This window comes from Delphinus delphis, chromosome 4 (genome assembly GCF_949987515.2).
Source record: "Delphinus delphis chromosome 4, mDelDel1.2, whole genome shotgun sequence".
NCBI classification, from domain to species: Eukaryota; Metazoa; Chordata; class Mammalia; order Artiodactyla; family Delphinidae; genus Delphinus; species Delphinus delphis.
The window spans coordinates 74,998,978-75,013,354 of NC_082686.1; the positions used below are offsets into that span (position 1 = coordinate 74,998,978).

Here is a 14,377-nt window from a genome sequence, read left to right on the forward strand (position 1 = left end):
CTGTTGCCACCATCTCAATATTATTTTGTGATCAAACTAGCATCATAAGAAAAGATGTTCTGGTTCTAGGATCATGTTATCCTTGGACTTGGAAAACAAAACAGGGGGTGGGAAAGATAATTGTGATATGAATTTGAATAAAGAATTAAGTAATAATTATGAGCAATTATCATTATTCTCAGCTCTTACTCTATGCCAGACATTAAGCACTTTGTAGTATCTCATTTAATTTTTAAAACAACCCTATATGATTATGACCATGTTACTGATAAGGGCTCTGATGTTTAGGGGGATTAAATAATTGGCGCAGGTCACACAGCTGGTGTTTTAGCCCAGTCCAAGCTCTTCATCACCGCGCTGAGAGAAATACCAACAAACCCCTTTTTACCAAATAGATGTCAAATAGCAAACTATAATATTTCTTTAGAACAGTGAAAAATTCTACTTCCATTACTTGTTTCTGATGACATACTTTTAACCTTTGCTATAAGTGCTGGGACTCACCCATTTTTAAAAAATTGTATTGAAGTATAGTTGATTTACAATGTTGTGTTTAGTTTCTGCTGCACAGTAAAGTGACTCAGCTATACATATATATATTCTTTTCCTTATTCTTTTCCATTATGGTTTATCACAGGATACTGAATATATTTCCCTGTGCTATACAGTAGGACCCTGTTTTTTATCCATCCTATATATAATAGTTTGCATCTGTTAATCCCAAACTCCCAATCCATCCCTCCGTCACTGCCCCCATCCTTGGCAACCACAAGGCTGTTCTCTTTATCTGTGGAGACTCACCCATTTTATAGCTCTTAAAAGCAGGCTTACCAAGGACTCTCCCATCCATTCAGTCTTCTGTTAAGTTCTCGAAACAAGCCTCTGAAATATGTAAGGCAGGTACCGTTTTCTTCCCTTTATTGCTGAGAACACTAAAGTTCAAAGAGATTAAGTGCCAGCTTGTCACACAACTGCTGTGAGTTCATCAAATCTTCCACCCAGGACTCCAGATACCCACCTTATTGTGTCCTTCCTTGAAGAGCTGATCTTGATCATGTGTTGTGACATATATTTTCCTGTTAAAACATAGCTTATCAGTGTCAGTGTGGGGCTGCTGCATCTTCAGAGTCAACCGAGCTCTTGTTTCTGTTTAGACAGGTACCTTAACAAGGGATGGCTTGGATCTCTGGGGAGTCGTGCCCTGTGATAGGAGTGGGTGAGTACTTGGGACCAAATGCATTGTCATTTCTCTTTTCCCAGAACTCTTTGTTTTTCTTCCTGAATACTAATAATGGAAAGATTTTGGCACTGGCTTTGGTGAGCAGTAGTTGCCAGAGTATCTTCATTTAATTTCTCTTCTTGACTACTTCCAAAGCTCACTAAAACGTGCATATTTCCTCCACCCCAGTCCCAGCCCCGGGACACTCACAGAACCAAGGAGATGAAGGGCAAGTCTTGACACTGCATTTAAATCTTTGCTAAAATGTGATTTGCTGTCAGCATATTAGTTCAGGGCCAGTGTGTGTCATTTGGACAGTACCAAGATACTGTCCTTCAAGGAGGTAACATTTCTTGTACAAACTGAAGCTTTTCCATGTGCTAGGAGGAACACTGCCCTGACTTGTAGACACTGAATTTCAGAACGAGGAACATCTGTGGAACCACAGCTAGTGTACTTCATTTTCCTTGGTATTCTAGTTCTGGCAACACTACTTTCTGGCTGCCAGAAACTCCTCTTTTCTGGCCAGAATGGACTCCGTTTTGGCAGTTTACAACTTAACGTGGTAAAGATTTCCATGTCCCTCTGCTGGGGCTCTCTTGTTTGAGTTTGCTTCTCTGCCTGCTTTTTCTCCCCACTGCAACTTCCAGCCTTATCAGAACACGAACATATGACAAGTTCAGGTTTTGAGGGATTTTTTTTTTAAATTGAGGTATAGGTGATTTCAGGTTTTTTTTAATTAATTTTTTTGTCTTTTTTTTTTTTGCTTTTGAATTTCATTTTATTTATTTTTTTATACAGCAGGTCCTTATTAGTCATCCATTTTATACACATCAGTATATGCATGTCAATCCCAATCGCCCAATTCATCACGCCACCACCCCACCCCCTGCCACTTTCCCCCCTTGGTGTCCATACGTTTGTTCTCTGCATCTGTGTCTTAATTTCTGCCTTGCAAACCAGTTCATCTGTACCATATTTCTAGGTTCCACATATATGCGTTAACATACAATATTTGTTTTTTTCTTTCTGACTTACTTCACTCTGTATGACAGTCTCTAGATCCATCCACATCCCTACAAATGACCCAATTTCGTTCCTTTTTATGGCTGAATAATATTCCATCATATATATGTACCACTTCTTCTTTATCCATTCATCTGTCGATGGGCATTTAGGTTGCTTCCATGACCTGGCTATTGCAAATAGTGCTGCAATGAACATTGGGGTGCATGTGTCTTTTCGAATTATGGTTTTCTCCAGATATATGCCCAGGAATGGGATTGCTGGATTATATGGTAGCTCTATTTTTAGTTTTTTAAGGAATCTCCATACTGTTCTCCGTAGTGACTGTATCAATTTACATCCCCAGCAACAGGGTAGGAGAGTTCCATTTTCTCCACACCTTCTCCAGCATTTATTGTTTGTAGATTTTTTGATGATGGCCATTCTAACCGGTGTGAGGTGATACCTCATTGTAGCTTTGATTTGCATTTCTCTAATAATTAGTGATGTTGAGCGTCTTTTCATGTGCCACTTAGCCATCTGTACGTCTTTTTTGGAGAAATGTCTGCTTAGATCTTCCTCCCATTTTTTGGTGGGGTTGTTTGTTTTTTAGATATTGAGCTGCATGAGCTCAGGTTTTGTTTTTTGTTTTTTTTGAGGCAAAGGAATACGACTTTATTCGGAAAGCCAGCAGGTTTTGTTTTTTTAATGAAAATATTTCCCTCTCATACTTGCAACCTAAATCACAAAGCATCTTATACATAAAAGGTACCTCATGATTCTTCTGCATTATGCAAATGACATATGATTTATCCATAAAATGTTTTAATTATATATGTTTAACACATTTTCATATTAATGTATTATTTATAAACAAGTCCATTTCTGGAGTTGAAAAATTAATCCTGGTGCTTCTAACCATTTTAGTCTATAGAAGGAGGCTGTTACAAGTGGTAACTTTCTAAAGTTCTTTTCATTTTCTCTTGAAGATAGATTTGGATATATACCTGGTCTTCTTGTTTTTACTATTTTCCTGTTTCAGTGTCTATAAAAACTATATGCATTTATTCAAATATGTGAGCATTCAGAGAGCAGTCTTTTTCTTATTTATATTTGTGTGCCTAATGCCATATAGCACTATAGGAGGCACACATAGTAGATTCACAATAAATGTTTGTTTATTTAAAGTGAACTTAATATGTTCCATCTTTTGAATGCTCTTCTCCTTATTGAATTGACATCCTCTTATTCACAAAACTTTTAAAACTTTCTGTTTCTAAAAGTGACTTGTCAAATTTAAATAAAAATAATTGATATACTATTTAGATTATTGATAGATTAATCCAACCTGTCACTCTCCTACCCCCTCCCTCCTTTCCCTCCTTCAAAAAGGTCAAAGTTGGCTCTAAATGACTAAAAGAGCAATTAAACCTTTTTAAAAAATTTTTTTTAAAGTATTTATTTATTTATTTGGCTGCATCAGGTCTAGTCACGGCACATGGGCTCTTCGTTGTGATGTGCAGGCTTCTCTCTAACTGTGGTGCGCAGGCTCAGTAGTTCCAGCATGTGGGCTCTCTAGTTGTGGCACATGGGCTCTAGAGCTCTCGGGCTCAGTAGTTGCGGCACTCAGTCTTAGCTGCCCCACGGCATGTGGGATCTTAGTTCCCTGACCAGGGATTGAACCCACGTCCCTTGCATTGGAAGGCGGATTTTTAACCACTGGACCACCAGGGAATTCCCCCAAAGTTTTTTTAATTGACAAATTTAACTGATAGAATAAGAGAAAACAGATTAAATTCTAAGCAAGAAGTCAGCACCTGACTTAGTCGCTGTTAAATATCTTATTGTAAACTGTAAGCTCATTTCTAATAATTCTTATCTTTTCCAAAGAGGGCCTGCCTAATGTGCCAGGTACTTCAAAGTCATTGGAAGTCTACCTGAGCTACCTGGTCTTGATAAGTCATAAACATTCAAATAATAGTTCAAGGTCAGGGATGACAGAGGGTTCTATTTATTTTTGTGCAAACCAGGGTCTGGCCCGATCCTCCCAAACTCAGAACTGTGTATTCAGAATTACATACGGAAGACAGTTTGTGTGCCATCTTAAAGATAAGATTCTTTTTTCCTGATCTGTGTTTGCTTTACAGCGTGAGCTTGAGAATCTGTGTTAATCACTGATGGTGACTGCTTCCTTTTAGATGTTTACTAAAATACCAGAGACATATTGTAACCACTGAGATAACTTGATCTTTCAATATATAATGATATGATCAACAGGCTCCGTGGAGAGGTTTTTGAGCTCTTAAGGAAGCTTGAATGGGGAAACCAGGAAGAAATGTGGCTGAATTACGAGTTAACATTCCGATGTACATGCTTTCAGGAACAAAACGCTAGAGCAACCGAAGGAAAGGCAGGGTCCATATCATGAGAGATAATAGTCTGATCCTGGAGACTGTGTTTTAAGACAAACTATGGTAAATAGTAAAAATTACAAATTCTTTCAAGAAACAGTAACTAGGAAGGTCAGAGGTCTGGAAACTGCACATTGAAAGCACAGCTAGAGGTTCCTGTGTAATCCCAGAGGAAGGGAGTATTAAAGGGGGTACAGCCAAGCTGGCCACAGATCTGAAGGAAGTTGACATGTGGAGGAGGAGGAACAAGTAGATTCTGACTGGCTCCAAGAATCAGATTTGGCCTTAATCCAGGAAGCACCTTCAGCCGCTCAGGGTCCACCAAATAGTATGGCCTGCCTTGTGAACCACTTACTGTGCTAAACATGTAAGAAGGGACTGACCAATAAGGTCCAGAGGACATCCTTTTGTAGGCCCAGTGCCAAACCTGATGACTTCAACTCTGAGTTAGTAAAAGAACCCTGCATATGATGTTTGAGTTGTATCTCGGTAGATTTTAGATGAGGGGACTTTCTACAGAAAGCAATGGTGATGATGGCTGCAATATAGATCCTAGATGCCGGGGTGGAAGAGGAGAATGCCGTGTCCTTTTCAAAATGTCTTTTAAAAATTTCATTTCTTGGGGCTTCCCTGGTGGCTCAGCGGTTGAGAGTCCGCCTGCCGATGCAGTTCGTGCCCCAGTCCGGGAAGATCCCACATGCTGCGGAGCGGCTGGGCCCGTGAGCCATGGCCACTGAGCCTGCACGTCCGGAGCCTGTGCTCAGCAGCGGGAGAGGCCACGACAGTGAGAGGCCTGCGTACCGCAAAAAAAAAAAAAAAAAAAATTCATTTCTTTACCATTATGGTCTTTCAGATTTCCAGTAACCAACTCATTCATTTATTTGCTCTTAAATTTGTTGACTGTCTGCTGTGGGCCAAACATCAGATATGTTGGAGAGAGAGATATGGAAGAGACAGCCCTGCCCTGAAGAATAGATTGAAGGAGATACACAGATATACACAAGTAGCTATAGTATGAGCTAGCCTGTTCTGTCTCACAGCATAAGAGATAAAGTGGTCTGGAAGCTCAGGTGGGAGTGGACGCACTTAGAACTAAGGGTGATACTTCTAGCTCTTTCTATACCTCTGGATTTAAGTCAGTGCCAGAGAGAGGTGAAGGAAAAGAGGGAAGAAAGAGCTTGAGAGAACCTCAGGACTTTTTCTCATACTCTTTGAACTTATGTAAGGATGATGGATGAAGGAAGCACTATTCATTTGGGGAGATTAGAGTGTAGATGTATAATGTGACAAAGTATATCAACTTATTTTTTAAAAGGATGGTCACCTCTAGAAGCTCCATTCTGGCCTGCAGGAATAGACTAAAGCCCTTTCCCTTTTCTCCTTTAGCTTCCAGGAAGTCCACAGCTTTGCCTCGGGCAAGGTTCTGCCCTGGGGCCCACTGTATGCAGCCATGGCCAGCTGCCATTCTCTGATCCTCCTGGATGGGACCATCCATGGAGACCCACTGGACCTCAAAATGTTTGAAGCTACTACCTGGGTAAGCTTCTGTTCTGCAAAGATTCTAAGAAGCTTCTTCAATGCCAGACCAAGCCAGGTGTTATCATAGCTATTCAATACTCATAAAAATGTGAGGTCTCCAATATGGAGTACATATGGCAGTGAGGGGCAAACTCATCCGAGCCCCAGTTTTCTCCTCTGTACAGTGTATTTCCATATTAGGGTTATTGCGAGGATTAAGTGGAAGGACGCATTAAAAAAAATCCCTGGTGCTGTGCCTGGAATATATTACCAGCTCAATAGTATTAGTATAATTATTATATAATTATTTTCTAACCCTTTCCAGCTGTAGTATGAGCCATGTCTGGTTTCAGAGTTATCTAGAACATGGGGATTAGGAAACATCACTGTCCCCAGTGCTTAGGATAATTCGTTGTTACCAGGAGTTTTATTCCTACTACTTTAGTATTAATTTTGTCTCTAAGACTAGACAATGAAAAGGAAAACCATGAGGGATTTTGTTGAGACTCTGAAGTAGATTTCAGATCAAATGGCCTTGTTCAGGAGGAGGAATCCGGCTCTCCCGGTTCTAGTCTTGACTCTGTTCTGATTGACTCCTTCACCTCGTGAGGTCATCTCTCCTGTTGGGGTTTTCCATAACTTTAAAATGAGGGGATTGAATTAGACCAGCAATGTTCACCTAAAAGAAAACAAAAAAGCTGGAATCTTTTCTTAAAAGGAAATTTTATTCAAAAGCATCCTACACAAAACAAATCGTTGGGTTACTCTGGTTGAGATAGCAAAATGGGGAGTAAAAGCACAGCTTAGGGAACACACATCCCCACCTACTTAGCTACAAGCCCGCCTCCCCCCCGTATAGCCTGGTTCAGCTCCAGGCCCCTGTGATACATGTGTGAGCCCCACTGAAGGAGACAATCTTTAGGGTCCCTTTCATCACTCATAGGGCATGGTTCTGTAGCAGTCTGATGTAACTTTCTCCATCCTTCTTGGGTTACTGTTTCTGTACCTTTAAGTAGGGATTATAATTTCTTCTCTGAGATTTTTTTCTGCCACCCAATGAGATGATTATAAAGCATTTTGGCATCTTTGAGTAAAAGGTTCCTCTGACTATAATTTAGGGTCTGTATTATAGCAATTCCCGAGTGTTTACTGAACATTAACCACATACGTCACAGTCCCTGCCCTGCTGTACCGTGGGCATCATCAATCCAAATTAGACAGAGAGGGAAGAGCAGGAGAGTGAACCAGGAGAAAAAAGGCAGAAAGGTGCGAGCTATTCACGCTCAGTGTTTCCAAGTTAAGCCCTTCAGAAATGGAGAATGAGCCTTTATGCAGCACCTTCCAGCAGAGAAAGCAGGAGAAATTGCATGAATAATTCAGAAGTGTCTGCCCTTCAAGTTCCTAGCATTTCCGATGCATTATTTTTGTGTGTGGCGAATTTAGTCTGGCTCACCTCCGTGTAGCTGAGGGAGGAGAAAATATTGAGACAGCTTGAGATTTTCTCAAGGGAAGGGTTTGAGCACAGTATTAGTGGATGAACAAGAAAGAAATCTCTACAATGAAACATCCTGTTTGAAATAGGAAATGGTGGTTTCCGGGCATGATTTCCACATCAAGGGAGCGCCAGCATGCGCCATGGTTGTTAAGCCCTGCAAAACAGCCAGCCAGGTAAGCCTTGCCTGCTCTCCACTCCACAAAACCCAACTCAGAAGGAAAGTCCTGGCAGGCCCACAATTTTGAAAGCTCAGAGATGTGTCTCTTTGAATTCCACATGTGAAAATTGGTGAGACCTTGTTTCCCTTATTTGCTAAGCTAAGGATTGGAAAAGGAGTAATTAATTTCCAATAGCTAGAAGCCATGTGGTGTGTCCCTCTCCATTCCCCATCCCTCACCCAGGTCCCAGTGGAAGGAATCGCAATCCTGCATCAGTTCCCATTCTCATCAGCGCTGCAGAGGATGACAGTCATTGTCCAAGAGATGGGGGGTGACTGGCTGGCGTTCATGAAAGGTGCACCAGAGAGGGTGGCCAGCTTTTGCCAACCTGAGACAGGTAAGTGGACAGACTTATATTACAATGGGCAAATCTGTATTTCCAACCCACATATGTCCCCTCAGCATTTGATCATTGAATCCAATTGCCCACTGGCCATCACCAATTGGATGACTCACTGGCATCTCAAACTCGGTACCAAAACCAAGCTTATCTTTCTCACTCTCTCTATTTCCCATCTTAGTGAATGAAGGTACTACTCCCCCATCCCAGTTTAGGATTCTTCCTGGATTCCTCTCTCTCCCTCAGTGCCTCTGTCTTGTCAATTGCTAATCCATGGCCCTGTCACTCCATCACCTCAGGCCCTCATCATCCCTCCACTGGATCACTTCATAGTTGGTGAATTTGTTCCCTGCCCCACAGTGTCCCCTACTCTTCACACTGTGACCGGATTGTTTTTTCTGTCACACAGTATAATTATGTTAGCACATTCCTGCTTTCATTCTTGGATTGCTTCTCATAGACTCCAGGATAATCTCCTTTAGGATCATATCTAAGGCCTTCATGATCTGACTCCTATCAAACTTCCCAGAGTTTCCCTACCACTCCTATCTTCACATCCTGTGCTCCCCCTGAGATGAACTATCAAGGTTTGCTGTCTCATGGCCCTGTGCCTGAGCACATGATGCTCCCTCAGCCAAAATGCCCTTTCCCTTCTCCATCTAATCGCATCCTCCCTGTCTGATAGATGCACCAAGTGTTTCCATAGCATGCTGTAACTGCCTGGGTCATAGCAAGGATCTCATTCGATTGTATTGTTAGCCTACTGGCTGTTACCCTACTAGACAAAGATCCTCAGGGTGGCAATTGCAGTGCAATCTCTGCATAGCTAATTCCTGACCCATAGTAGACTCAATAAATATTTGATGGTTAAACTGGAGAAAAAAAGAATCATACACTTTTCCCATTCTTCTTCTTCTTTTTGTTTTTTGAATGCTTCCTTTTCATTTCTGCTTCACTGGATCCCAAGAGGTCAATCGTGACAATGTAGTAATATTTAACATTCCCACTGACTTGTTTGTGTACATTTTTAGAGGTGTGTTTTCTTGGGCAAGAGTTGGATCTCTTTGTAAAGAATTTCTCTCCCAGTTCTAGCTGAGTTCATATTGCATACTAATCTTGTGTTATTTTCTGAACAGTACCAACTAGTTTTGTTAGTGAACTTCAGATTTACACGACACAGGGCTTCCGGGTCATAGGACTGGCCTACAAAAAGCTGGAAATGGACCATCATACCACTGCCTTGATGAGGTAAATGGGGTGGGGGGAGTTTTGATAAAGCAGAATGGTTTCGCGGGAAGACGCACCAGACTGGGCAGTGGACCCAGCAACACAGCTTACTGAATTTGTGTGCCTGAAATGCCTCTGAACGTAGTAAATGGGGATATAGTCATCCCTGCCCTGCCTAAATCACAAAGCTGATGTGAACACTGACTGGGAGAACTGATGAGAAATAGCTGTATAAATGGTAAAGTATGATGTGATTGTACAGCTTTGTGAAGACAGATATACGAATACAGCCCACGTTTCAGAGGGTTTGAAATTGTGGTCATGCCCCCATTTTGAACCAAATATAAGTTTGGTTTTAAATTATTTTTGGTAATTAATTAGCTATTTTGGGATTTTATTATTTTTTATTTTATTTTTTTTTTAACATCTTTATTGGGGTATAATTGCTTTACAATGATGTGTTAGTTTTTGCTTTATAACAAAGTGAATCAGTTATACATATACAAATGTTCCCATATCTCTTCCCTCTTGCATCTCCCTCCTTCCCACCCTCCCCATCCCACCCTTCCAGGTGGTCACAAAGCACCGAGCTGATCTCCCTGTGCTATGTGGCTGCTTCCCACTAGCTATCTACCTTATGTTTGGTAGTGTATATATGTCCATGCCTCTCTCTTGCTTTGTCACAGCTCACCCTTCCCCCTCCCCATATCCTCAAGTCCGTTCTCTAGTAGGTCTGTGTCTTTATTCCTGTCTTACCCCTAGGTTCTTCATGACATTTTTTTTCTTAAATTCCGTATATATGTGTTAGCATACGGTATTTGTCTTTCTCTTTCTGACTTACTTCACTCTGTATGACAGACTCTAGGTCTATCCACCTCATTACAAATGGCTCAATTTTGTTTCTTTTTATGGCTGAGTAATATTCTATTGTATATATGTGCCACATCTTCTTTATCCATTCATCTGTCGATGGACACTTAGGTTGCTTCCATGTCCTGGCTATTGTAAATAGTGCTGCAATGAACTTTGTGGTACATGACTCTTTTTGAATTATGGTTTTCTCAGGGTATATGCCCAGTAATGGGTCGTATGGTAGTTCTATTTTTAGTTTTTTGACGAACCTCCATACTGTTCTCCATAGTGGCTGTATCAATTTACATTCCCACCAAGAGTGCAAGAGGGTTCCCTTTTCTCCACACCCTCTCCAGCATTTATTGTTTGTAGATTTTTTGATGATGGCCATTCTGACCGGTGTGAGGTGATACCTCATTGTAGTTTTGATTTGCATTTCTCTAATGATTAGCGATGTTGAGCATCCTTTTGTGTGTTTGCTGGCAATCTCTATATATTCTTTGGAGAAAAGTCTATTTAGGTCTTCTGCCCATTTTTGGATTGGGTTGTGTTTTTTTTTTTTTGATACTGAGCTGCATGAGCTGCTTGTATATTTTGGAGATTAATCCTTTGTCAGTTGCATCATTTGCAAATATTTTCTCCGATTCTGACGGTTGTCTTTTCATCTAGTTTATGGTTTCCTTTGCTGTGCAAAAGCTTTTAAGTTTCACTATGTCCCTTTGTTTATTTTTGTTTTTATTTCCATTTCTCTAGGAGGTGGGTCCAAAAGGATCTTGCTGTGTTTTATGTCATGGAGTGTTCTGCCTCTAAGTGTTCTCCTCTAGAGTGCTTTCCTCTAAGACTTTTATAGTGTCTGGCCTTACATTTAGGCCTTTAATCCATTTTCAGTTTATTTTTGTGTATGGTGTTAGGAAGTGTTGTAATTTCATGATTTTACATGTAGCTGTCCAGTTTTCCCAGCACCACTTATTGAAGAGGCTGTCATTTCTCCATGTATATTCTTGCCTCCTTTATCAAAGATAAGGTGACCAAATGTGCATGGATTTATCTCTGAGCTTTCTATCCTGTTCCATTGATCTATATTTCTGTTTTTGTGCCAGTACCATACTGCCTTGATTATTGTAGCTTTGTAGTACAGTGTGAAATCAGGGAGCCTGATTCCTCCAGCTCCTTTTTTCTTTCTCAAGATTGCTTTGGCTATTCGGGGTCTGTTGTGATTCCATACAAATTGTGAAATTTTTTGTTCTAGTTCTGTGAAAAATGCTATTGGTAATTTGATAGGGATTGCATTGAATCTGTAGATTGCTTTGGGTAGTATAGTCATTTTCCCAATGTTCATTCTTCCAATCCAAGAACATGGTATATCTCGCCATCTGTTTGTATAGTCTTCAATTTCTTTCATCAGTGTCTTATAGTTTTCGGCATACAGGTCTTTTGTCTCCTTAGGTAGGTTTATACCTAGGTATTTTTTTCTTTTTGTTGCAGGGGTACATGGGAGTGTTTCCTTAATTTCTCTTTCAGATATTTCATCATTAGTGTATAGGAATGCAAGAGATTTCTGTGCATTAGTTTTTTGGTTTTTTCTTTTTTTGTGGTACGTGGGCCTCTCACTGTCGTGGCCTCTCCCGTTGCGGAGCACAGGCTCCGGACGTGCAGGCTCAGCGGCCATGGCTCATGGGCCCAGCCGCTCTGCGACACGTAGGATCTTCCCAGACCGGGGCATGAACCCATCTCCCCTGCATTGGCAGGCAGACTCTCAACCACTGCGCCACCAGGGAAGTCTGTGTGTCAGTTTTGTATCCTGCTACTTTACCAGATTCATTGATTAGCTCTGGTAGTTTTCTGGTAGCATCTTTCGGATTCTCTATGTATAGTATCATGTCACCCGAAAACAGTCACAGTTTTACTTCTTTTCTGATTTGGATTCCTTTTATTTCTTTTTCTTCCCTAACTGCTGTGCCTAAAACTTCCAAAACTATGTTGAGTAATAGTGGTGAGAATGAGCAACCTTGTCTTGTTCCTGATCTTAGTGGAAATGGTTTCAGTTTTTCACCATTGAGAACGACGTTGGCTGTGGTTTGTCATACATGGCCTTTATTATTTTGAGGTAAGTTCCCTCTGTGCCTACTTTCTGAGGGGTTTTATCATAAATTGGTTTTGAAATTTGTCAAAAGTTTTTCTGTATCTATTGAGATGATCAATGGTTTTCCTCCTTCAATTTGTTAATATGGTGTATCACATTGATTGATTTGTATATTTTGAAGTATCCTTGCATTCCTGGGATAAACCCCACTTGATTATGGTGTATGATCCTTTTAGTGTGCTGTTGGATTCTGTTTGCTAGTATTTTGTTGATGATTTTTGCATGTATGTTCATCAGTGATATTGGCCTGTAGTTTTCTTTCTTTGTGGCATCTTTGGTTTTGGTATCTGGGTGATGGTGGCCTCGTAGAATGAGTTTGGGAGTGTTCCTCCTTCTGATATATTTTGGAAGAGTTTGAGAAGGATAGGTGTTAGCTCTTCTCTAAATGTTTGATAGAATTCGCCTGTGATGCCATCTGGTCCTGGGCTTTTGTTTGTTAGAAGATTTTTAATCACAGTCTCAATTTCAGTGCTTGTGATTGGTCTGTTTATATTTTCTATTTCTGCCTGATTCAGTCTTGGAAGGTTGTGCTTTTCTAAGAATTTGTACATTTCTTCCAAGCTGTGCATTTTATTGGCATAGAGTTGCTTGTAGTAATCTCTCATGAGCCTTTGTATTTCTGCATGTCTGTTGTTACTTCTCCTTTTTAATTTCTAATTCTGTTGATTAGAGTCTTGTCCCTTTTTTTCTTGATGAGTCTGGCTCATGGTTTATCAATTTTGTTTATCTTCTCAAAGAACCAGCTTTTAGTTTTATTGATCTTTGCTACTGTTTCCTTCATTTCTTTTTCATTTATTTCTGATCTGATCTTTATGATTTCTTTCCTTCTGCTAACTTTGGGGTTTTTTTGTTCTTCTTTCTCTAACTGCTTTAGCTGTAGGGTTAGGTTGTTTAGTTGAGATGTTTCTTGTTTCTTTAGGTAGGATTGTATTGCCATAAACTTCCCTCTTACAACTGTTTTTGCTGCATCCCATAGGTTTTGAGTAATCCTGTCTTAATTGTCATTTGCTTCTAGGTATTTTTTGATTTCCTCTTGGATTTCTTCAGTGATATCTTGGTTATTTAGTAGTGTATTGTTTAGCCTCCATGTGTTTGTATTTTTTACAGATTTTTTTCCTGTACTTGATATCTAGTCTCATAGCGTTGTGGGCAGAAAAGATACTTGATATGATTTCAATTTCCTTAAATTTACCAAAGCTTGATTTGTGACTGAAGATAGGATCTATCCTGGAGAATGTTCCATGAGCACTTGAGAAGAAAGTGTATTCTGTTGTTTTTGCATGGAATGTCCTATAAATATCAATTAGTCCACCTCATCTAATGTGTCGTTTAAAGCTTGTGTTTCCTTAATTATTTTAATTTTGGATGATCTGTCCAATGGTGAAGGTGGGGTGTTTAAGTCCCCTACTATTATTTTGTTACTGTCGATTTCCCCTTTTATGGCTGTTAGCATTTGCGTTATGTATTGAGGTTCTCCTATGTTGGGTGCATACATATTTACAATTGTTATATCTTCTTCTTGGATTGCTCCCTTGATCATTATATAGTGTCCTTCTTTGTCTCTTGTAATAGTCTTTATTTTAAAGCCTATTTTGTCTGATATGAGAATTGTTACTCCAGCTTTCTTTTGATTTCCATTTGCATGGAATACCTTTTTCCATCTCCTCACTTTCAGTCTGTATGTGTCCCTAGGTCTGAAGCCAGTCTCTTGTAGACAGCATATGTACAGGTCTTGTTTTTGTATCCATTCAGCCAGTCTATGTCTTTTGGTTGGAGCATTTAATCCATTTACATTTAAGGTAGTTATCGATATGTATTTTCCTATTACCACTTTCTTAATTGTTTTGGGTTTGTTATTTTAAGTTTTTTCCTTCTTTTGTGTTTCTGCCTAGAGAAGTTTTTTAGCACTTGTTGTAAAGCTGGTTTGGTGGTGCTGAATTCTCAGCTTT

The 14,377-nt window shown here is 40.1% G+C and overlaps 1 protein-coding gene across 1 annotated transcript in view; it reads left to right on the forward strand.

The window, feature by feature from the left end:
* LOC132424820 (probable cation-transporting ATPase 13A4) overlaps positions 1–14,377 on the forward strand; it is a 144,926-nt gene that overhangs the window by 98,966 nt on the left and 31,583 nt on the right. The window contains exons 13-17 of the mRNA XM_060010933.1: positions 1,155–1,216; positions 6,022–6,172; positions 7,735–7,821; positions 8,050–8,203; positions 9,343–9,454. Coding sequence (XP_059866916.1) covers positions 1,155–1,216; positions 6,022–6,172; positions 7,735–7,821; positions 8,050–8,203; positions 9,343–9,454 — 566 coding nt within the window. The remainder of the gene's footprint in view (positions 1–1,154; positions 1,217–6,021; positions 6,173–7,734; positions 7,822–8,049; positions 8,204–9,342; positions 9,455–14,377) is intronic.